This window comes from Purpureocillium lilacinum (genome assembly GCF_023168085.1).
Source record: "Purpureocillium lilacinum CBS 284.36 DNA, scaffold_7, whole genome shotgun sequence".
In the NCBI taxonomy this organism is placed as follows: domain Eukaryota; kingdom Fungi; phylum Ascomycota; class Sordariomycetes; order Hypocreales; family Ophiocordycipitaceae; genus Purpureocillium; species Purpureocillium lilacinum.
In genome coordinates, this window is record NW_027072117.1 from 2,842,703 (window position 1) to 2,866,657 (window position 23,955).

The following is a 23,955-nucleotide window of genomic DNA, read 5'->3' on the forward strand; positions in this document are numbered from 1 at the left end:
CCTCAACCACCGTGGCTCTCGTCGAGGCTGGCCTCGATCCCTAGTCCCGTCCCTCTACCTCGACGTCGACCTCAACCTAGCCACGGCGCCGCTTCCCAGAGCCGTCCCGCCTCGGCACAGCTCCTTGCTGCTGTCCATCACCGCTGGCGTCGGCGCCTCTCCTTTGTGCAAGCCGTCACCCAGCAGCCCCTGCACGGCGGCCTCGAGAGGTAGCTTCCCGCCGAGCGAAGCTACGTCGCGAGCTGTTGGGGCGCTGGCGCTCGACCTCCTCATGGGATCACTATGATGCCCATGCAGCGCTCCTTGTCCTCGCCTGTCTGCACACGTTCCTCTCCCCGTACGTTGCTGTCGCACGCGCGCGCGCGCGCCTCTTCCTCCACTGCACTCCCTCGCGACGGCCTTGTGTTGCTAACCTTTCATGCCACTCCTGTAGCCGTGTCACCCACCGTTGCACACATCTCGACCTCTCCCACCCCGTCGCCCGACGGCCATGCTACCGCTCCCAAGCCTAGGCGCCAACGGTCGCGCAGCCCGTCCCGTGCGTCCGACGCCACCCAGATTCTACCGCTGCGACGCGGCGAGGAGCCCCAGCGCCGCGGCCGCGCCCATCGCCAGAGCCCGACGGCGACGTTTCGACGCCCGCTTGTCGCACAGCCCACGACACCCTCGCCTGCCGGCGCCCGCCGCGATGTCAGGGACCGGTCCGCCACGCCTCCCCGTGCCCAGGCCGACAAGATCCCGCAGGCCCGGTCCAAGCCCCTGTTGGACGACCTTTCCCTGTACACGAACCCGCATCTAACCCGCGACAACGAGAGCACCACGCTCGAAGAGCTGGCCCACGTCGTCCGCCTGTCCAAATACCAGGAGCGCAAGCGCGCCAACACCCGCATCCGCTTACATAGGAGCCTAGTCTCTACCGCCCTCAGTGCCCGGCTGACGAGATGCGGCGAGATTGCTCACCGCAACTTGGTTGACAACTTTCGCAAGGATGACAAGGATAGCTTCGCCCTGCTGTACAATGCCATTCACGATGTCCGGAAGAGCTGCGACGAGCTGCGTCGATACGCGCTGCTGGAGCCCGAGATGGAGTCCCTTTCCTCCCCGGCCTTGGCTTCCTCTGACAGCTTGGACACGCTGACTAATTCCGTAATCGGCGTCGGACCGCTTCGCTCCATTGCCCCCTTCCTGCATGATATATCTGCCTCGGCCAGAGAAACGTTCCTTGATTTCTTGTCCCAGCTTCGCACCAACCCGGACTACTTGGCCACCCGGATATGCGCACTAACTAGCTCCGAGCTGAACGCGTTCCTCAGCTTCCACAAGGGCCTGGAGCCGGTTGAGTCGGTGCTACCCTTCCATGGTCGTTCTGCCACCCGCTCCCACTCTGGCGCATCTGGACGCAACGGGCATAATGCCGACATTGAGCGGCTGCTTTCCTTCCAGCGGCACGACCCGCTGTCTATCCTGATCCATACTTGCTTTGCTAACTCGGCGGGGCCAGACAGCTCAGAGGACCAGCGAAGGACCGATATCTGGTCCACCGTCTTGGCAAGGCTTATCCAGCAGCCCAAATCGAGCAGTGAGCATTTTCTCATATCCGTCTTGAACATTTGGACTGCCATGCGGGAATGGTCCGGCAAATCCAACATGGAGTGGTATCTCATGAAGATCCTCGAAGACGGCGCTTTTCTCCTGGACAGGGCCGAGGACCAGCACGGAACCAGGTTCAACCTCTCGGATTGGAACCAGTCCGACGAACTCGCCGCCAAGGCCTTCTATGACAAGGCCGTGGACGAGCTCTTCGGGCTCGTGGATGACGAAGACGCAACTGGCATACCCGAAGGCCTGCTGGAGCTCGGCAACGCCATCATCACCAAGCTTGACAACAAATACGTCGAAAACACGTCCAAATGGTTTGTTTGGAGATGTCTCTTCTTTGTCTTCCTCCTCGGAGTCATTGTCCATCCAGAGTCGTACGGTATGCTGGCCGAATATCACATCACGCCCTATGCCCGGGAGAAGATCTTGAAAAAGGTTGCCATGAAGGCCCATGAATACGTTTCCAGCATGTGGAGCGGTAAGCCTTCGGCCACCTGTGTCCCCGTCCAGGTACCGCCCAAGATCAAGGCCCACGTCGAAGGGATACTGGCCAGATTCCAAGGCGCACGGTCCAAGGTGCCCGCTGCCAAGCTGCTTCCCGCCAGGTCCATCACGTCTTTGAGAGAAACCGTCGAGGTCCATCCATATTTGGTCATCAGCCCCGCGGACTTGCTGACTTTGGTGAATGCCCTGTTCCCTGAGAAGAGACCACTCTCGGCCGGCTCGAGCATGCGGTCCGGCCAGGCTTCCATTTCTGGCTTGTCGGCCATCTCACAGCCCATAGCCATGGCGGGTAACAGGGCCAACTTCGAGACAGCGTCCATTATAAGCACGAGCGTCTCGTCGGCGCTCAGCGATGGCGCCGCTTCTCGCGAGGGCCTTTCCGATGACCACAATACGGCTACACCACAACGCTATAGCCCCCCGTCCGTTGACCCCGAGGCCCAAAGGCGCCTGAACAAGTACGAGGACGATGGGTATCGTCTGCGGCTTGCGCTTCACGAGCTGAGCCAGAACCTCGGGCCCGAGAATCTCCGAGGAGCCTGCCACCCCTGCGCAGAACGGTGGGCTGTTCTCTTCATATCCTCTAATGGGCGTGCGTTGTCTATGAACATGACCTATGATCCAGACGATGAGCGTGATGAAGAGGATAATTCCTCGAGCGTCGACACGGATGACGAGGATGGCGAGAGCGGCCCAGAGCTCGACAAGGACTACCACCAACTCCGAGACTCCATCCTCAGGCTGGTTGAGGACTACGAGATACCACGCAGCCTAGAACCCGACAGCGAGAGGGCTCAACTGAGCAATCGAGCTTCGAGGCTCAAGAGGTACAAGTCGAAGACAAAGATCATCACCCCGGAGAAGACAATGTCAAGCAGAAATCCGTACCGAAACCACGTGGCCAAGGAGCCCACCCCGACTGCCGCGGACGGCGTTGACGACGATCTGGATCCCGTCCTAATCACCATGCTCAAGGCCGCTTCCGCACGGTCCAAGGCTCAGGCGGACTTTGTCTCGGCCCACGCATACTGGAAGACCCTGAAACAACTCAATGCGTTGGGCTCGCAGTCTCTCCGTGAGAATGGATTCGCCGTACTCATCAACATATTTTCCCGTGGGCCCAAGGACTCGATACGTAGGTCTGCGGCTGCCATTGAGGAGTACGATGCGTGGCTGGTTTGGCTCAAGCAGAGCCAAGAGCGGCATGAGGGCCTCATCGACCAGATGATGAAACGCGTCCGGGCTATGCGAGACAAGATGTGGTTTGTCACGGATGTCCGGAACTCCAGAGAGTACGCACACAGCCGCGATGTCTGCCAGGCGCTCAAGACAATGGGGATGCCCAGGCGGTGGAGCTCGTTTCAACGATCGCGGACAAACACTGCTCGCGGGCACAGCGCCTCCTACCTCTACCGCACCGAATCGCAGGTCATGGACCTCTTGGCAGCCTCTGAAGAGCAGGGCGGGCCGAACAAGCTCAGCGACGACCAAGCCGAGAAGACTGCGCTGTGGCTCCAGCAGTACAATGTGGAAAACTTTTGTCAGGGCGAAGAAAGAATCCACCGGTTCTGCTGTGAGGTCGACCGCTGCATATCGCAACTGATTGGCGAAACGATCCGCGAGGCGCCGGTGCTGTGGTCGAGCGAGCTGTACAAGCGCGATAAGATCGTGTACGACCGGATGCGAATTCGCGAGCGCGAGCAGACCGCCGCAGCGGACGACAATTCGAGTCTCCTTAGCGACGGTGACCGCCGCTTCCACTCGTCCTTGAACCGTCATGGCGCGTATGCGCGGGATCTCAGGGGCGTTAGCAGCCCGCACCATCATGACTCGGCCCGCGCTGGTGGCCACAGAGCCGGCGCTCATCTTTCCGACATCGTGGACGGCCAGGAATACTTTGAGAAGGCATCGCCAATCCATACCATTGACTCCGCCAGCACGTTCTGGTCACCATTTCAACCTGCCATGTCCCCCGGCTCGATGGCTTCGCGAGCCTACTCTCCAACGACCAGCCTCACCAACCTCTCGACGACGTTTTCGGGACCACTGTACCACTCACAGCTGCCATCAAGCTCCAGTGTTTCTTTTGGGCGACCGACCACATCGGCGTCGTCCAACGAGACTGTCTTCCCCCTGAGAGCTGAAGACGAAAAGAGCCGCTTTCTGAACGAGCTGAGGCAGTCGGTAACGAGCTTATTGCTGTCCGACCTTGGGAACCTTGTACTTGCCCGGGGATCCGAGACAGACGTCTGGTTCGACAACCTTGGTCAGCAGTGCATCGATAGGAAAGAGGCGCTCGATCGACGTGCCCGCCGCCGGTCCGAGAGAAGGGACAAGGAAAGGCAGAGCAAAAGCTCTCCTAGGCCGAGGGTCATCGAGAAGAAGAAGAGCTGCAACAACCTGCGCGGCGTTGGAGACGGAACAGGCGAGCGCTCTTCAGCCACACCCGAAATAACGGCGAAAGTCGAGCATGATCCCCAAACTCTCGGCAGTGGTGATGGTCATGGCTGGCCGGTGCCAAAAGAAAGTGCTCCCGACTTTCCGTTCAAGAAGGCGTTTCAAAGACTACTCAACATGTTTTCCGTCCACCCGAACCCTTATGCCAAGCTCAATGCGCTCAACGAGCTGGAGCACCTCATCGTGGCATCGTTGCTGTCCAACGGGTCGAAGAGAATGAGAGCGAGTCGATCAGATGCTGGCTCGAGCGTTGTTGAAGATGGCGGAGGCACCAACCGCCATGCGCAACTGGAAGGCACAATCGATAACGTCAAGGAGCGCCGCTCCCAGGCTCTGCAATCGGCTCTCCCGTCGACGGGCCTGGTCTACCAGTCTCGCCAGTCTAACTCGGAAACGCGCTCCATCTTGTCGGGGGGTGCGACGAATACGGATGCAATCACAAAGGAACTGCAGATGCTCTTTCGCGATCCGTCCATTCGGCCAAAGTCTTTGTTCCGCGACCTTCAGATGATTGCTTCTTTTGTCCCACCCAGCATCCTAGACAGATCGGACAAGGGCAAGGCGTTTTGGAACACGGGGTTGGCGGCTCTGAAGGTGAAGTCGGAGGTATGTCGGACCATGGTGGAGATGGCCGACGAGATTATCGCCGCTCGTGCGCACACGCGCAAATCGGCAGGGGAGGGGGGCGTGCCCGTGGCAGAGGCGGTCCCTTCTGCGACGGGCACACCGCCGCCTCCGTCAAGCACATACAAGCTGGACGATGCGGGCAAGATGTGGGCGATCACGGCCAAGGAGGGGTACGCCACGGCGCAGCGTGAGCTGGCTCTCTTCTACCTGGCGAACCCCGAGTTTGTGGAGAGGACGACGCTCCCGCTGTCCAAACCCAGGGAGGTTTTCAAGCAGGTCGTCATGGAGAAGTACGGACGCAGTGAACGAGTGCGAGGCAACATGGGAGGGCCTAACGTGGGCGGGATGGGCGGTGGCAGCGGAGCCATGCGCCCACAAGGCGTTTCGGCCAACCCCGCAGACGGGCCAGCCATGGGCACCAACGAAGGGGACGTCAGGAACGACGCGGGCCTCATGTGTGTGGCGGTGCACTGGATGGAAGCAGCCGAGCAGGGCGGCGACGAGCTGGCGACGAGCTTCCTGCGGCAGAACGAGTTTGCGGGTCTGCCTTGATGTTGACGGATTTGCTCATGATTTATGCGTTCATGTACGAGCGAGCGAGCGAGCAGGAGAGTGTTCATATCAGAGAGCGCGCTCGGGGACACTATATGATATCTACGTATATATACATGGGCTGTTGGCAGGTCGGAAGCGGATAGATTGCGGGCATGGATCTGGCATGGGTCATTGGCGTCATTGAACCCTCGGGACTGGGTCGGAGGATATACAAGGCGTACTGTCTCAACGGGTCACGCAGGATAGACGATGCTACGTTGGCATGACGGGAAGATCTGTTCATCCTCACATGCAAATTGTCAGGATTTCGTTCGCAGGGTGGTGACTTGAGTGACATGCGCTGCGTATGGCCGACATTGTTGGCTTCATGTCCTCCAGCCGCCGCAATAGGTCACCACAAACTGCGACGCTTAGAACGCTTCTTCGACCGCCAGCGCTGATATTATGGACAGACCTGTTGGTCTGTATCAATGCTGAATCGATATCATGGTGTAACGATGTTGAACGCCGGGTTTGGAACGACAATGAGGGACGTGACAGCATCCCAAACTCCGGCATCTCCGGCGGTGACGGCTTTGACGGAGTCGAGGCTCTTGGGGGTGCCCAACGTTGCGCTCCCGACGAGGGCCACGAGGCCAACGTGCGAAACCCAGACCGTGAGGTCGACGTTGCTGTCTCGCCGCTTTGGATGCGCCACGTACTCGACGGCACGGCCCGTCAGCGCCCCGTTGCTTAGACGCAGATGCCATCCTGCGCCCTTGGCGGATATCTTTGGGTCGACTTGCATGCCCTCCACCATGAAGTCGATCGTAACGCCTTTGTGCAGCACTGCCTTGGGGCCGTTGATGCGGATGGCCATGGTGTCGAACAACTCATCCAGGTTCAACGCCATGAGCGACTCGGGCGACATCGCCTCCGTGCCCGCCTCGGGTCCGTGGAGCAGCTCGTGCGCACCCGTCAGGTAAATATTCCGCCAGGTGCCGTTCTCGGCGCCCCTCCCCAACTCCGTATACACAGACGCGAGCTCCTCCCTCGCCGCCACGTCTTTACCATTGCCATCCGAGAAGACGAGCTGGTTGAGCAGTGTCGCCGCGAAGCGCAGGTCTCCTCCCTCGCGCCACTCCCGCGCCTTGGCCAGCGTAGCCTCCCGCCCGCCCATGCACGCCACGTAGCGCGCCGCCTCGTCGGCGGGCGCGTGCCGCCACAGGTTGGCCGGGTTGCCGTCGAACCAGCCCATGTACCGGTCGTACACGCCCTTGACGTTGTGGCTCACCGAGCCGTAGTACCCGCGGAGGTTGGTGCGCGTGCTGAGGCTGGGGGGCATGGTGATGGACTCGGCGATCTCGAGGGGCGTTTGGCCGTCGTTGAGCTGCCGGAGGGTTTCGTTGTGCAGGTAGGCGTAGTAGTCGCGCTGCTCCGACAGGAACGTCACGATGAGGTTGCCGTCATCTTCGTCAGAGCTGTTGTTCCACGTCGGCCAGTGGTGGCTCGAAAACACCACGTCCGACTTGTCGCCGAACAGCGCAATCGACTCGTCCATGTAGCGCGACCACAGCCTCGCATCACGCACGGGCGCGCCCCGCAGCGTCTGGATGTTGTGCAGCGTGTGCGTGGCGTTCTCGGCCATGCACAGCGCGCGATACTGCGGGAAGTAGAAGTTGACCTCGGCGGGGGCCTCCGTCCCCGGCGTGAGCTGGCACACGATCTCCAGCCCCTCGATGGCGGGCTCCAGCGCGCCGTCGGCGGTGATGCTCTGCGTCGGGGCGAGCAGCGAGCCCGTCCCCGAGGAGAGCGCCTGGCCGAGCCCGGCGCCGATCTGCCCCGTGGGCGACTTGTCGAGCCGCTCGCCGTACATGTACACGGCGCGGCGGGACATGGCCGCCCCTGCGTAGATGTTTTCGCTCACGGCGTGCGAGAGGAAGCCGTCCGGGCCGAGGATGCGGAGGTTGTTCGCCGGCCCGGCGGCGTCCTTGATGGCCTGCGCGCCGCCGAAGTGGTCCGCGTGGCAGTGCGTGTAGATGAGCGCCTTGATCTCTGCATCTGTACCCCCGAGGCTCTCGCGGTGGAACTCCTGGTAGAGCTCGAGGGCGCGGCGGGCCGTTTCCACGGACGTGAGGCAGTCGATGATGACGATGCCGTTGGTGCGGGGCACGCGCACGATGGTCATGTTGGCGAGGTCGAGGCCGCGGACCTGGTAGATGCCGTCGACGACGTGGTACAGGCCGGGGGTGGCGCTGCAGAGCTGGCCCTGCCGCCAGAGCGAGGGGTTGGCCGTGTCCGGGCAGGAGTCCTGGAGGAAGTCGTAGGCTTGCGTGTCCCAGACGACGGTGTGGCCGGAGTCGGACATGATGACGGGGTCTTGGAAGGTGGCGACGAGGCCGCGCTGGGCGAACTCGAAGTCGTGGTTGTTTTCGTCCACGGCGGTGGTAGAGATGGTGATGGCCATGGTTGCGGTTGGGGGTTAAAGTGTTCTCGTGGTCGTAAATACTGAGGTTTCGAAACAAAAGGTTGGGCAGCTCTCTGTAACGATCGGTTGTCTTAGAGATCCCTTGAAGTGTCGTTTCCTGTGCCGCTCGTGTACTGGCCTGGTGTCTGGTCAGGTTCGTTCATTCTGGGCGTCGGATGTCCTGGTATTTATACTTGGGAGAGTCGAGGAGAGCCTCCTCCTCTTTGTCAAGGCAACACAAGTCCCCCTCATTGCGCCTGCGTTGGATTCTTCGTGCGCTCTCACAAAGCAAAACTGCACTCTTGTCGTCGTGCATGCATGTGTACTCGTCACAGCACAGCTCTGGAAGACACCCATGGAAGCGGGTAAATATGAGAGAAGGCGGAACAGATGCCGCTCCTGCATACGCAGCGTGCCGCTGCTGCAGACTCACCGGCGTGCAAATGCGACCTGTCAAGGCCAGCTGAGCGACGACCACGGCCTCCTTCATTGGTTCAAGCGCAACTTTTCAGACAGCCACAGGGTGCTGCAACGCGGCTCGCTTAAAAGCACGAAGCAGAATCCAGTCTCTGCTCAGCGCACTTGGGGCTGCGGGAGTTGTAACCCGGCGTCGTCGATCTTCAGGGATGTAGTTTTTTGTGACGTGACAGACTATGAAGTTAGCTTCGCGGTTGTGGGTGACAGCTTCAGTCCATGTCATTTGAATTCAATACTGAGGGCGGGGTTTGTCGTACATGTTGCTGCGGTGCACCGTATCCAATGTAGTGTAACTCACCCCGCGACCGATCGGGGAGTGCAACCAGCCTCTCCTTCGTACGCGTCGCTGCGTGTACCATGCGATACGTCTGACTCGCCGTGTCACTTCTGCAACGTGAGTTCCCGTACTTTGCTATTGTGGGAGATGGTCTTGGAGGCCCTCGACGAGGGTAAAAGACATGAGTTTCTCTGCTCTCTCGCTATTCATTGACATTGAACAAACGAAACATGGTTGCAAGCCGTGCGTTATAGTTACGATGTTTCAGACAACCCTTGACCTGAAATGCAACACAAGGACAAATGTCATCGTGTTACATTTACTTTATAACGCGGGGTTCAGCTGCCGTGGGGTGCACAACATCTGGAGCGACCATCCTCGGGGAGACTCTGCCGATTTGGATTTGTAGGCCAGCTCCATTTTCCAACGATCAGTTGCGGTGTAAGACCGCCCAGAGTAGCATGTCAACGCGTTTCAACATTTGAACGGATATGATCAGGAGGATGTTGCTCCTTTACCTCTCCATCCCCTACGCATACTTGTGCTGAATCCAAGACGAGCCAATTACACATTCCGTGGTTCGGTGACAAAACTCCCTATAAGATCCAGAGATTCGGTGGCCGTCTGCGTGTAAGTGCGCAGCATTTGGCTGGTCAGCAGGTTGGCGACAAGAGGCGCTGGTACGACCATATCAGGCACTAAAAGGTGACTCTCGAATAGAAAGAGTCATGTTCTGGACTCGATGAAGTGTTGGACTCAGGCGGAGCCTGTCGCCTTCCGTCGTCTCTCTCGCGTGGGTATTGATTCCGAAGAGCGCGGTGAGGAACCTCAACCGTGAGGACATGGAAACATCGGCATTTGCACGATTTCGGAGTACATGTAGAAACCCTTGCAAAAGTTCAGGAGGCCGCTGTTCTCGAAAGTCTGAGGCGGTGGCTCCTGCCACAATCGCTCCAGGCGGAGCTCTACCTAGATGCACATCAAATCCTGTACTGGCTTAGTTCTGGGGGCGCGAGTAAGGGTCTGGTCTCAGTGACGGCAACCTGTATCCATGCAAGTACGGTCTGTTGGTTGATCGCTCTCGGTGGCTGCGTGGACGTAGGAGGGCTGTATCTAGGTCAATTAAGCAGGACGTGCACGCCTGCGAGCCAATATTTGATGTCTGCGAGGTCTTGGTATTGCGTTCTTGGTTCAGTGATAGCACGGAAAGCCATGCTCCGAGGTAGGTTAGTTGATTTCGAAGTGAGGACGACACGGAGTCTGCTGACATGGAGCACTTGATGTGTTCGCCGGGACAGGGGTCTTGCCTACCCCGAGCAAGAAGGCACTTTGACCTCAGCCAATTCAAACATTCATTGCACGCACTCGCATATCTACATGTATCTGATAGGCACCACATCACATGCAAGCTCCACGCGAGTCGACGACCACTTGTATCGCAGCGAGTCAAAGCAGGCGCAGGGACCACCGGGTCTGGCAGCGTGCGAGTCAGGAAGGCTTGACTTTGGCGCTTGCATGGGTCTTTAACACCCTTGCTGACCACGACTTGTCAACCCCAAGCCTGCCTTTCTGGCCAGGGCCTCGTGATTGATCTTAGACGAGCACTCGCTGGGGTAACTCACGCCGGGTCAACTTCATACAGTGCATAGGTACTCGCTATGTTACATTGTATTACATGTGATTTCGTGTCGGGGCGTCTGCCAAGCGTCACCTCCACACCAACTTGTTCCCCCCGTCCCGGCTCCGACGGTCTCGGCTCCGAGATTTCCCATCCACCTCCTCTGCCGCCTTTTGGCATCCACCCCACCCCCCTTCCACTATGTGCAGAAGGGGAAAAGGCAGGTCGACTCACACGCCGTCCTGGCGCCTCAACCGTTCAGCTGACACTGCAAACTGTAGGGCTGTCAGGGAGAGCCATTGAGCATGAGCGGAAGGAGCACGGTACATAGTCTCCAAAAGGCTACACCGTCGCTGATATCGAATGCGGACGACCCTTTAACCACCGTTCGCATGCTGCAAGTAATTACGGCTCAGCCACGAGTCAAGGCACCGGTGAGAATGGAGCATGTTCGGCCCCTACGCTTGCTCCTTGAATGCTGGTCTCAAAGTCACTTCACAAGGAACGAAGTATGTGTTCAAGTTCTGGCAGTTCAACCGGGAATGACATGCATTACGAACAATCACGAAGTCATGGCTGAGTTGAGGCGATTTTATTGCTACTTTTACTGAAGAGGGTACACGTGCAGCACACTCCCGATAGCATGAGGATGACTCGGCAAGGTCGACGCATGTGCCGCGACAGAACTTCGTGGACGTCTTTGATGCTTCTTGGTACCGACATGGATGTGATGAGTAGCTGAAATCGCAGCCGCGGATGTTGAATCGCAGCATATTCGGAAGGAACGCGTGCGAGCCTGTTACATGCGTCCAATGGCAGCAGTCAATCGCGGCTGCTGGACTGCATGAGTCTCTCTGCCAGACTAATCTCGCTAGTCCTTGTTTCGTGGATGTATAGGTCGAGCATCGATACCGCTTCAACCGGAACAGAGGCGACATTGCCGGTATATGCACATGCAGTGTGTTGCTGCCCGTAACCCCTAGTCAAGCTTTGGCTTTAGTACAGGGACAGACAATACAATGACTTTAATGCAACTCGGAGAGATATACCCTGCGGAAGTTTGGGCCTGAGTGTTGGCAGTCGCCTCATCGACGGTAGGCTCATGTCCCGTCTCCACAACCATTGACGAGGGCGACTTGCTGCCCATTGCCACGACAGTATGGACAGCAAGGCAGAGATGTAATGTTGGACGAGACAGAGGTGAAAGGAGCAGGAAGTTTGAAGGAAGGAAGGGAAGGAAGGAAGGAAGGCTCAGAGGCAGGAGAGGATCTCCTCACGTACCGCACCAACAAGTGCTTGGTTGGACTTGGGGAAGCGCTCGGGACGCCATCTTATATACTTGAGCTCGGCCAACTCGAATTTCTGCTCAGTGCCATAAAAGTGGTGCGTTGGAGCACTCGGTGGACAGGTTTGTTGCGTGGTGTAAAACGAGGGATGGTGGAAGTAGTGTCCATTTGTGCGGCCAAGTAGGCGTCAGCGTCTCTTCGAGGTGGACTGCCACTACGCCGACTCGACCAGCGGCGGGGTCCTTGCAACCGGTCGCTACCCATGCTGAGCGAACCCGCGCCCCCAGTGCTTCGACAATCCTTTACTCGGTTGCGTGGCAGAGGGACGCCTCAATGTAAGCCATGGCACGCACGCACGCACGCACCGAGCGTGCCGGCCGGGATCAGGGGGGGCTTAAGGACTGGATAACACATGCAGTGGGAGACACCTTGACACCCTTGAGACTAATTGCGCCTCTTTGGGAGTTGCGTTGCCTTGTCTGCTGGAGATGGAACGGGGGGATGCGCCTCGTACCAGATTGCAACAATAGACTGTGCCATTTCTGGCTTGGTTTGCCTGACTTCAATCACGACCGAGTTCGAATCGAATCACAGGGGTGCCCCTTTACCCCATTGGCCCTGCGCTTGCTAACTATGGCACGGATCCCAGTTCGCGAGTCGCGACTGTGGAGAGCCGCTGCAGCTAGTTGACCAGGATCAGGTTCAGGGCTTTGATGTCTGGTGAGGGGGTGCATGTCGTCGACCGTGACGACTTGGAACCTGCACGACAATGGTGGCGTTGGGTCGGGAGGCGCTGCAGCACTGACCATCTGAAAAGGCAGCCGGTGGGTTCCAACGGGGCAGCTTCAATGTCAAGACGAGGGTGTTGAGGGGGTGGGCTCAGCACTATTTGGAGTTAAACCCGTTCGCCTTAGGGTCGGGCGTAAGCGCAAGATCTGTCCAGGTTCTCCCGCCCTGCAGGGGTCGTCCATGGGAGGGCGTCGCTTCGCGCCTCGCGCCTGTTCGCGGCCGACTCGACTCGACGGCGGCCGCACATGTATGGATGAGGAAGCGCGGGCCTTGATTGGGGATTGGGTACCGGGCTGACTTCGCGCACGCTCTCAACCACTTCCCTCAGGCGGACCAAGCTGGCTTGGCTGTTGGTGTGGGGATCGGGCCACCTGGTTATGGCTTCTCTGCGCCTCAGCCAACATGAAGTAATGCCCGGCATGTCCGTCGAACGAGGGCGCGGCGGGTCCCCAGTACGTCCGTCGCCGTGACTCTCAGGTCTGTGACCGTGCCCTTGTGGCTGGCTGTTGGCGACCTTTCTGTGTGGAAAGGGCTGGTGTGGCAGGTCGTCGGACTTGCGCGTACTTCGCCCTCCCGGAATGATCGTTACCGGTGGAGTCTTCGCGCGCAGCACCGGCTCTTTGGCCATGATCCTCACTTGCCGGTGCTTGTCGTTACGTCGTAGAGCATGCTGAAATCCACCAGACTCATTCTGCAAGGCGCGCTTCGTCATTACAGAGAACATCAGATGGTCGTGACGCGGCTTGAGCCGTTCCACTTCAAACGCTAGTACTGTCGAACGCCAGGACATTCTGACAGTCCTCCTCCAAAGATTGCAGATCTGCGCGCCGCAGGTTGGTGCCCGCGGTTGTGGATCTCTTCTCCAACGTGCCGTCCCCCGCATCGTAGGGCCGGTGGGGAGGGGGGTGGATGTCAAATCCCGGCGTCGTGGCTTGGAGGAGGACTTAAGTCCGGAAGGGCGAGGGAAAAGCTGGGTCGAATGCCGGAGTCAGGGCTTTGGAGAGGGCGCGTCAGCAGTCTTTAGTGGCGCCGCCACGACTGGAGAGGGTGTGTCCAAGGATTTCGCCCTCACAACGAAACGGCTGCTAGGGTGGCATGGGGCGGGGAGGCAAGGGGCCCGTCAAAGGGCAAAACGGTGGTCCTTTGGGGCTCTGGAGTCTGGAGGAGTGGGGGGCCACCCGGCTTCGGGCAAGCCAGCCACATCGCCGGGAGGGACGGGACGAGAGTTACGGGTCGGGATTGACTCTGGAGGGCCGTGTGCGTGCTTGATTGAAGGCACAAGCGCCACAGGGTCCCGCGAACTCCCGCCAGCGTCCAATCGAACACTCGTGAGCCCTCGGAGGCTGGGAACCTGGGAACCTTGGTTCTAGTATGCTGGAGCCGAAGCAGCCTGCGTCTGACAGCTTGAGAAGAACATCTGGCTGGGGCACTCAACTTGAACCCGGAACGGGGCGAACACCCAACGACTCGGCATCGCCTGAGTCGCCGAGGCGGCCTGTGCCGGCTGATGGGCTCCACGGGCTCCGTCGACCTCCAGCAGCCTTCGGGGGCGCGCCTCCCCGCCTGAGGCCAACGGCCTTCCATGTCCACTCATGAACGGCCCTCCCACAGCAAATACTTGGTAACAAAGTACTTCGTACAGGGGGTTGTGCGGGGCCTTGGCTCTTCCAACGCGGCGCCTTCCCGAAACTGCGAGATGGACGGAAGGATAAAGCTTGTCGTGGTGGCGCGTCAAGCGCGCGTCGTTTGCCTGCAAGAGTGGACATATGGAGACCGGCTGCTCCCATGTTGCGCGTCCGCTCCGCACGGCAACTGCCCATCCTTGTCCTGGCCCTGATGGGCGTGCCACGGTATGCTTGGATGCGTGGGTCGACGTAATGTCTCTGGCTCTTGAGCTCGAGGATCTCCTCGGTGAGCCAACATTTGGTACTCGTGCGGCAGGACCGTAGACTCCACACCTTCTCTGTGGCTTCTTCCCTTCCAGAAACGGCCCAGTCCCGACCGTGTTCGCCGTGTCATCATCAAATCTCCCACCACCAACTGGGCCGCGTGGATCGCGAGGCAGATTTCCGGCCAATGCTCGCCTCTTTGGCAGCAACACATTCGACTTGACTAGGTTCGCCAGTGGGCTGGCATGGCCAGGGGCTGCACCTATCACGGGGCCCCCATCCTGAGATGCAATCTGGACTCTGGAGATGCCTCCGGCACTCAATGCGTCGCAGGCGCGTCGCAGTGCCTGATTGGCCGCCCGATGAGGTGCAACCGGGATGGCGGCGCAGCAAGAGTACTAACTTGTTATGTCGTGGTCGTCGCCCAGCGCGTGGGTTGGTGCTGCACTGTATGCTGCACTGTGGCTGCTGCACGTCTTTCGTAGCTTTGTTGTCTGGACGCCTGAAGGAAGACATTTTCGTCACCAACTCACTCCATCTCAGCCACGCGGCGAGTTGTGGCCAGAAAAGCAAGGATCGGTTTGCCTGAGGCCAGCCTACATGTTACGTTGGGTATTTCGTTTGAGTTGGGTGAGGCCGGTCGGAGTCGTGCTTGCCTGCGCTTCCACCGGAGGTTTGAGGCTGGTACATGGCGTGGCCTCCCGGCATCTGGGTATGTTATCATGGTGAGCACGACAGGAGTTGTGAGGCGCCATGAGGTGTCCGAGCAGAGAGGCCCGGCGCCGTGATTCAGGCAGCCGACGGTGCCACTCGGCGTAAGACTTCATTGCAAGGCCGCACGGCCTCATCCATCGAAGGCGTATAGACAACGAAGAGCACGATCCTACAGCAACACAGATTGCAGTTTGCAGTGTCACGCTCAACAACTCTGATGCGTATCCGCGCTGTGTGCTCCGCAGAGCAGGAATCGGGCTCACCAGCTCCCCCGCGTGAGGGGACGGCGGGCAGGGAGCGGCTGTAGCGTCGTCCGTCCTCGGTTGGTCTGGTTAGATTTTGTCCGAAAGGGCAACAGGAGATTCATCACCGTGGTGCCATCCGGCGTGAATGGCGGGGGACATGGGGGGCTTGGGGTTAGGCGTTGGGTCAAGCCACCCGTCAATCGCACACTCAGGGATCTGGTCGTCGCAGACAAACAGCTGTTGAAGGGCAGGGGGGCGACATTGCTGTTTGTGGCTTGTCAGAACCGGGAGGGATGGGACGACAGCCTCGGGAAGTGTTGGCTGTGTGCTTCATGTTGCGCGCCAGACGTCAAGTGGAAGAGCCCGGTCTGGTTCACTCCAGTCGCATTCAATGTTCCAAGTGAGCACTTGAGAGCTCCGTACCAGACACGAAGCAGACTGGTCCGTGCTTGAACATTGGTATCTGAAGGTAAATGTGGCTCGGGCGCTCAACCAACTCCGTCCCTGGAAGCACCGAGCTTCCTCGGCGACTCGTCAATACCCGAGTCATCGGCCTTCAACAGCCGAGTCGTGCGCCATCTGCGTTGGCTCCACGGGTGCTAGTGCTCATCTAAGCTGCCTCGTTAACTGTTGGTTCCTGCAGCCGGGCACCCGTTACAGGGAGCCTGGCCCTTGGAAGCGGACAGATCTCAGAATGACTGGAAGGGAAATATTGGTCGGGACTTGCCGCCCAATGTTGCGGCTCACCAACATGACATGTATGTTTACGTTCCAGGATCGCAACATGAAGCGTCCAGCCGCTGGCCAAATCTTGAGCTTCGCGAGGTTCTCGCTCTCCGTCAAGACTCCGCGTCGGTAAGTCAAACTGAGGCACGGCCTCGCGGCATGTTTGAAGTGTTTAACGAGGGGGGGGTCCCGCGTGGTACCTGACCCTCAAGCTTTGTGACGCGGTTGAAGCTGCCAGGTCCTGTTCTCGGTGAGTCAAGGTTCTCCTACAGACAGCCAACATGAAGTTCGTGGTACGTGCGAGAAGATGGGGTCCTGGTTTTCCAGAACGAACCTGGGTGGGAGGTGGCCGGGATGCCTAGGGACATGGAGACTGTTTGCCGGTTCCTCAAATCGCCAACACCAACCCGGCGGTATGAACCGCACTTGATCGCGATGCAGTTTTTCATTCGACGGATATCCCATTGCGAAGTCACAACGCACAGAACTCAACCAGGGTCTCGACGGCTGACTGGACAACCAACTACTTGTCCGTGGAAGTTCGGCTTGCTACTGCTTCCAGTCGTATGTACGTGCTCGGTCTTCAACCTGGAGATGCCTCCGTGCAGGAGCAACGGGGTTTTGTCTGGGTGATGAGCTGGTCCAATCGGCAGCGACCTGGTGGGTGGCGTGGTGGCGGTGAATTATATCCAACTCTGCGTCTCGGTGCCGACAGAGAGAGGATGCCCGCCCATTGTACTCTCACACGCCTCGTATCATCTCATTTCCGCCAAGCCGGGAACGGGCTGCGGGACTGCATGATGTGCACCTTGCTCATACCCATTTGGTTGCACCGAGTATAAGGCTAGCCGAATGAGTTTCTATTATGTACATAAATCTCAGTCATTACATTGAGCAGTTGGCTCGAGTTGAGAGGCTCTACGTTGGATCGGGCCATAATGATGGCTCCTTAAGTTGTGTTCTGCCTTGTGATACTCACAGGCTGCACTCCCAGGTCGTCGATGTAGGTTCGTACCTCTCCAAGGTCAGACATGTGTCTCAAACGCTTTGGCTAAATCCATGACAAGCACACGGCCTGTAAGCCTGGTGCAGTTGGATTGTACATGTAGTAAAGTCTGGGGCTGTGCGCTGGGGCCTTGATGGGGCCCTGCAGCATTTACATCGTTAAGAATTTGGAACCTTCGGTGGCAGGGGCGCCTTCAAGGTTGTATAGGTACACTCGACTCGCCTCCCGCCTGTGGTGGTATCCGGTGACAGGGTCCGGAAACCTGGAAGCTCTCCAGCACCGCCCGGGCGGTTTGTCAGTGACGCCTCAGTGACCTCACCCGCCACGGCAAGCCGGCCCGGGCCCTGTGGACCTCCCCCGGGGCCATCACCCCACGCCTGTAGGGGCGCGTTCAGTGCCCGGCGCCAGGCATGCGCGCCACAGGATTGGCCAGGCGACAGGCCACAGCCCGATAACCTTGACCTGTGCCCGGCTCACTGCGGTGAGGTGGCCGATTTCCCTTTTCCGCTTTGCCACATCCGCAGATCCTCGCCCACGGAGAGGAGACGACGACACGACGACGACATCTGCATCAAAAGGTAACGCCCGGGCATCGTCTCCCCATCGCCAACGCGTCCATGCGCAGGCGCCCGCCGCATTCCCACCCCTTTGTCGCCAGTGCTCGCCTGGCCGCCCCGAGGCCCAAGCTGCGGCTCGGTGAAGAAGCCAGTGTCCTAACAAAACGAACCTGCTGACCATTGCAGCCCGCCGCCGGCCTGTGTTGGAGCTCCTCCACTTCGTGCCCGTCCATCATTTCAATAATCCATATCAATACCCACCCCTCAGCAGGCGCCAGCCAGCTGCCTGGCGCCCAGGCCTGCTTGCCCGACCGGCCATCCTCGTGTCCGCTCCCGTCTTAAAACGACTGAATGCATCGTCACGACGCGCCTCGCCATTCTCGTTTCTTCTGCCGCCAGACCGCGCCGGTACCCCGCAAGCGAGTGCGTCTCCAGTCGCTGCCCGCGCCGCGCCGCTAGAGCCTGGAGCGCTCACGCTGGAGTGACGTGCCATCGTGTCATCGCCGTCCCAATAGGAGGCACGCATTCTGTTTGACCGGATCACTTGTCGCACCACCATCACCGCCCGGCCGGCGCTCGTCCGTCGCCCGTTCGTCGCCAGCCATGGCCGACCCTACCTGGGTTGCGGCCTGGAGCTCCGGCGACACGGCCAGCAGCTGTCGTATCAAGCAGCTGCCTCTCGAGGTCCTTATCCGCATCTCCAACGACCTCATGACCACGGACCTCTGCTCCTTTCGCCTCACCTGCCGCGCCATCGAGCAGCTCCTCTACGTCACCTTCACCAACGAGTTCTTCACTCGCAAACAGTTCATGATTGCAGACATCAGCCTGCAGGCCCTCATCGACATCTCAAAAAGCAGGTTAGGCCCGCACCTGCGCCATCTGCACATCGGCCTGGACCGCTTCCCCGACAACTTCCAGCGCCCGCTGCCCGACGACGACAAGGAACGCAAGTTCAGGCAGCGCTATGCCGACCACTTCAGTCTCTGGAACACGGGCTGCCACCGCGACATGCTGGTCGAGGCCTTCAAGCACCTCCCCAACCTAGAGAGCGTCGTTATCCGCGACTACAATTCTCGCAAGCGCACCAGAGAGGGCGCCCGCGCCGAGTGGTCCAGCTACGGTGCGCCGACTATTTTTGACGAGACAGGCATCCGCCTCAGTCAGGCGACAATCGCTGGCTGGAACTCCAACACCAACTTCCAGTTTAGCAGCCAGGTGTTTGCTCTGGTCACGCACGCCCTAGGCGTTGCCAACATCACCAGCCTCAAGGGCATCGAGGTCATGGCCAAAAACGGCAACCAGCTTCGCGACTTTGCCTTCAACATCCCCAAATTCAGCGCGCCCACCATCTTGCCTGTCCTGCACAGGCTCGAGAGGCTGCACCTCTCCATTAATCTTGGCTGGAGGGCGCAGAGCGCTCCGTGGACCCAGGTCGCCGCGACGGCACCCGACACCATGCTCCGCCAGTTCCTTTGCCAGTGCACGAATCTCAAGGACCTGCGCATCAACGAGTGCCACGATTCACCCACCGCCATGACGGACCTGCTCACATGGCTTGCCGGGGACCCAAATGCCACGCCCAATGGATCCAAGGGCGGCAATGGCAGGGCTGCCATGCCGGCGCCGCCGCCTGCGTTGGACAAGCTGGAGGACCTCAGCCTCGGCTGGATGAGCGTCCCCGTCGCGCCACTGATCAAGATCCTGCGCAAGCTTGCTCCGTCGCTGCGCGGGCTGGAGCTGTGGAAGATGACGCTGGTGATGCCGCTGCCGCCGGGAAGCGACCCAAGCGATCCTCCCAGAGTCATGTTTTGGACCGACTTTATGAACCAGCTACGGCAGATTTCGGGGCTGGACCTCCGCCACATCAAACTCGGGGCGCTGAAGCAGGCGTACCTGCACCGGCCGGAGCACCACGTGTCGTTCAAGAACCGTGGCGTAGAGGCGCAGTACACGGGGCGGCACTGGAAGGACTTTGTGGACGAGGTGACGCCGCTGCTGGACATTAAGTGGCCTCGCAGGCTCACTCCGGAGAGCGAGCACTCGGACGACGGCGACGACGATGACGATCTCGCGGATGAGCTGTCGGCTTTGGAAGATGGTACGTCTAGCGGCGCGGGACCTGGTACGGACTCGGGACAGGCGGCTAACACGGACTACAGCTACAGGCGAATCGGAGGAACTCGACGGTGAAGACGACTCCACGGACGTTGACGGATGAAGCACGTTTAGCGTTGCTAATACTGCCGAGCAGGTATGGACTTGGCGGCGCTGATGGAAGATTTTGCACCAGGGACGATACCACCCGCGGCGGAGTTGCTGATCCAGGAACTCATGGCACAGGCAGAGGAGGAGCATGAAGCGTTTATGGGGCAGCAGGGCGCCTACGGCTTTGGGAACCCATGGGACTATTGAGCGAGCGCTTGTTACATTGGAGGAATGGAGGCACGAAACCGCTATGGGGAAGAGGATGGACGGCTGGGTGGCATGTTCAACACCACGAAAGTTGCATAGACGGGACCCTCCAACCGGGTCGTGTTCTGGCAGATATCGATGATAGCGTCAAGGGATTGGCGGCCGCGCCGGTGAGCTGTCACCACAGGCTCTATCCGGATGCAAGAGTGAGATGTAATAATTTACCACCGCGGCCTGGGCACGGGGTCGGCCACGATACGCACCACGTCTTGGTCGCAGAGGTTCGGGAAACTGTGGAATGATGTGAAGTGACAGGCCATGGGCTCATCTCCCGCACCGAGGAGTCGTCCAGGCAGCATCCATGGATCGCTCCGATTTTCACCATCAGGCAAGATGTTGGGGTGGGACGGTGATCAGTTGCGGCGTCGTTTGATGGGTGCACGTGACGACGCGAGACGTTCGCGACTCGGACTGACGATGATGCGCGGCCGGCGGAGGCCTTGGCGCGCTGGTGCCTGGAGGCGGTGCCGTGGAAGCGGGCCAGCTGAGGTAGGTGGCAGGCGGCCCAGGCAAGCCAGGGGCCACGGGTGGGGGCGCCCACAGGCACCTCAGGTGTCGACTGGCTGCGGAGCCACTGTGAGCCAGTGGCACAAACGGCCGCCCCAGGCAGCTCTGGCCCCTCCCGTCCCCTCCGCCTCGGAGCTTGCTGTACCTGTCGTTAGCTCTGCCCAGCTGAGCCCGTGAAATAAAACGAGCCCCCGTCCTTTGTCCAGAACACGGCCTCTTCCTCATCTCCATTTCCCCCCTTGTGTTCTGCAATTCCTTTGTGCGTTTGGTCAATTGCCTGGCCGTCACTCAATTGCATCTACTCGGCGTTTGAGGAAAGTTGCGCCGTCGTCTTCCACCCAGTCGTTAGGTACGTTGTGCAGCGGAACCGAGACATCGTCACCACCACCACCGCTCCCGCAGAGCCTCATCTCGTCACTCACATTCCATCCTCAACAACCCCCCACACAATGCCCACACGGAGCAGGTCCGCCGCGGCCGCCACCGCCGCCAAAAAGCAGGCCCAGGCCCAGCAGCCCGCGACGCCGCCCCTCGCCGGCTGCGTCGTCAGCTTCTGCGGCAAGTTCACGCCCTGGGGTCACACGCAGACGTCGTTCGAGGCCCTGGTGCGCACCCTTGGCGGCCGGGCCATGAAGACGGTGAGCAAGGATGCTACGCATCTCGTGTGCACGCAGCTCGATTACAGGCAGGGAAACGACGGCAAGGTCAAGGCCGCCAAAGACGCCAGCGTTAAAATCGTCCAGCCCGAGTGGCTGCTCGAGTCTGAGAAGCAGGGGAAGCCCGTCTCGGACGACGATTATCTCTGGGCGAACGCCAACTTTAACGTTCCGGCGCCGACGAAGAAGGGGTCCGCGCTGCCGGCGACGAATGGTACCAGCAGCAGCGGTAGCAAAAGAGCAAATGCTGCAGCCGATGACGAGGATGAGGATGCGCACGACGTCGACGCAAAGCCCCAGGCCAAGAAGCAAAAGGCCAATGGCACGACAAAGGCCAAGGCCGCCGCCGCTGTCACGGACGAAGATGCCGTCAAGGAAGAAAAGGTCGTGGCGGAGGGTCAGTTCATGAAGAAAAAGGGCCTCACGATCCCGTTGGACGAGTACTGCCAGCTCGCCAACTACCAAGTCTACGTAGATCCCGACTCGGGCATGATCTACGACGCCTCCCTGAACCAGTCGAGCTCAACCAACAACCACAACAAATTCTACCGTCTCCAGGTAAGCAGAGACTCATCTCTTGGTCGGGTTGCATGAATCTCCTGACACGTTGCAGATCCTGCGGGAAACCACCAGCGGCTCTTTCAAGACGTGGACTCGATGGGGCCGTGTCGGCGAGGCCGGCCAAAATGCCGTCCTCGGCAACGGCACATTCCAGGATGCGCTCAAGAACTTTGAGAAGAAGTTCAAGGACAAGTCTGGGCTGCCATGGGATAAGCGTGGCGACAACCCCAAGCCGGGCAAGTACGCCTTTGTCGAGCGCAGCTACAATGACGACGACTCGGACGAGGAGATGGACGACGCTGACGACAAACCGGGCGTTAAGACAGAGGATGGCGAAGAGGCGTCTACACCGGACTGCACGCTCCCCAAGCCCGTCCAGGACCTCATGGAGATCATATTCAATCAAGCGTACTTCCGGGACACCATGGCATCGCTCAACTACGACGCCAACAAGCTGCCGCTGGGCAAGCTCAGCAAGGCTACCATCCTGCGCGGCTTCCAGCAGCTCAAGGATCTGGCCGCCCTCATCGACGATCCAACGCTGGCGAAGAGCAAGTGGGACATGACGATGGCCGCCGCCACGGAGCACCTGTCCAACACGTACTACTCGCTCATCCCGCACGCCTTTGGGCGCAACCGGCCCCCCATCATCAACAGTGACCCGCAGCTCAAGAAGGAGATAGAACTCCTCGAGAGCTTGTCGGACATGAAGGACGCCGCCGATCTGCTCAAGATGGACCGCAGCAGCCGGAGCGCCCAGGAGGTGCACGCGCTGGACCGCCAGTTCCAGAGCCTCGGCATGGAGGAGATGACGCCGCTCGCGCACGACGGCGCCGAGTTCGGCCAGCTGCGCGACTACCTCAACGGGTCCAAGGGCTCGACGCACAGCTACAGCTACAAGGTGCAGAACATTTTCCGCATTGAGCGCCGCGGCGAGGACCTGCGCCTCCGCGAGTCCAAGTTCGCCAACATCCCCTCGGACCGGCGCCTGCTGTGGCACGGCTCGCGCGTGACCAACTTCGGCGGCATCCTCAGCCAGGGCCTGCGCATCGCGCCCCCCGAGGCGCCCGTCTCGGGGTACATGTTCGGCAAGGGCATCTACCTCGCCGACATGTCGTCCAAGTCGGCCGGGTACTGCTGCTCTGGCAACTCCAACGGCCACGCCCTGCTGCTGCTCTGCGAGGCCGAGCTGGGAGACCCCCTCCAGAGGCTCACGCACTCGAGCTACCACGCGGGCGAGGACGCGGCCAAGAACGGCATGTGGAGCACCCTCGGCCAGGGGAGCATGGGACCGAGCAAGTGGCAGGACGCGGGCGTGGTGCACGAGAGCCTCAAGGGCATCCGCATGGTAAGACAGGCTCTTTCCTTCAATCCCCCATCCCCTCCCGCTTCTCCCTTTCTCTCTACACTTCGTCATTCTTCTGACGCGCTGGAGGCGGGAACCGGCAAACAAACCGCACGTAACAACAGTCGATGCTAACATACCTCCCCTCGCAGCCCGACCCCGGCATCAAGACCGGCGACACCAATGTCCCCAACACGACGCTCTTCTACAACGAGTACATCTGCTACGACGTCGCGCAGGTCAAGCTTCGGTACCTGTTCCACGTGAAACTCTGAGTGTGCATGTCTGTCTGTCGTTTGTTCTACTAGACGGTTTGCATGGCGATGCGGTTTGTCGTTGCTGTTTTTTGTCGTGGTTTCATGTGCCAGTCTACAGGGCACAGGGCGAAAGCGAGCGACGCGGGCGCACAAAAACGGTTTGGGCGTGCCGTAGGGGGCGTTTGTAACATGGGTGCGTCTCTCCTTTTGCTTTCCGGGGCATTTGCTTGCCGCGTATTAGCCTGCGTGCGTGTTTGCCATGCATACTGGACCAGCAGGGATTAGCTACCTTTCCCTAGCTAGTTGTGTATGTATGCATTTTGGTCACGGGCTCCATCATCGCCCGGTGTAGAAATATGGATCACTTCCTTTTTTGCCAACA

General features: G+C 59.7%; 4 protein-coding genes across 4 annotated transcripts; 3 read left to right on the forward strand and 1 right to left on the reverse strand.

Annotated features, from left to right (window-relative positions):
- Window positions 1-282: 282 nt before the first annotated feature.
- PLICBS_009772 (uncharacterized protein) lies at window positions 283-5,739 on the forward strand (the record flags this gene model as incomplete). The annotated part of the gene is made up of 2 exons (XM_018325394.2): window positions 283-337; window positions 434-5,739. The coding sequence occupies 2 exons, from the start codon at window positions 283-285 to the stop codon at window positions 5,737-5,739; spliced, it is 5,361 nt and encodes a 1,786-aa protein (XP_018176788.2).
- Window positions 5,740-6,226: 487 nt separating this feature from the next.
- PLICBS_009773 (uncharacterized protein) lies at window positions 6,227-8,188 on the reverse strand (the record flags this gene model as incomplete). The annotated part of the gene is made up of 1 exon (XM_018325395.2): window positions 6,227-8,188. The coding sequence occupies one exon, from the start codon at window positions 8,186-8,188 to the stop codon at window positions 6,227-6,229; it is 1,962 nt and encodes a 653-aa protein (XP_018176789.2).
- A 10,187-nt stretch (window positions 8,189-18,375) lies between these two features.
- On the forward strand, window positions 18,376-20,187 carry PLICBS_009774 (uncharacterized protein; the record flags this gene model as incomplete). Its single annotated transcript, XM_018325396.2, has 3 exons — window positions 18,376-19,873; window positions 19,935-19,961; window positions 20,027-20,187. The coding sequence occupies 3 exons, from the start codon at window positions 18,376-18,378 to the stop codon at window positions 20,185-20,187; spliced, it is 1,686 nt and encodes a 561-aa protein (XP_018176790.2).
- Window positions 20,188-21,203: 1,016 nt separating this feature from the next.
- On the forward strand, window positions 21,204-23,591 carry PLICBS_009775 (uncharacterized protein; the record flags this gene model as incomplete). Its single annotated transcript, XM_018325397.2, has 3 exons — window positions 21,204-21,968; window positions 22,024-23,319; window positions 23,469-23,591. The coding sequence occupies 3 exons, from the start codon at window positions 21,204-21,206 to the stop codon at window positions 23,589-23,591; spliced, it is 2,184 nt and encodes a 727-aa protein (XP_018176791.2).
- Between the last annotated feature and the right edge of the window lie 364 nt (window positions 23,592-23,955).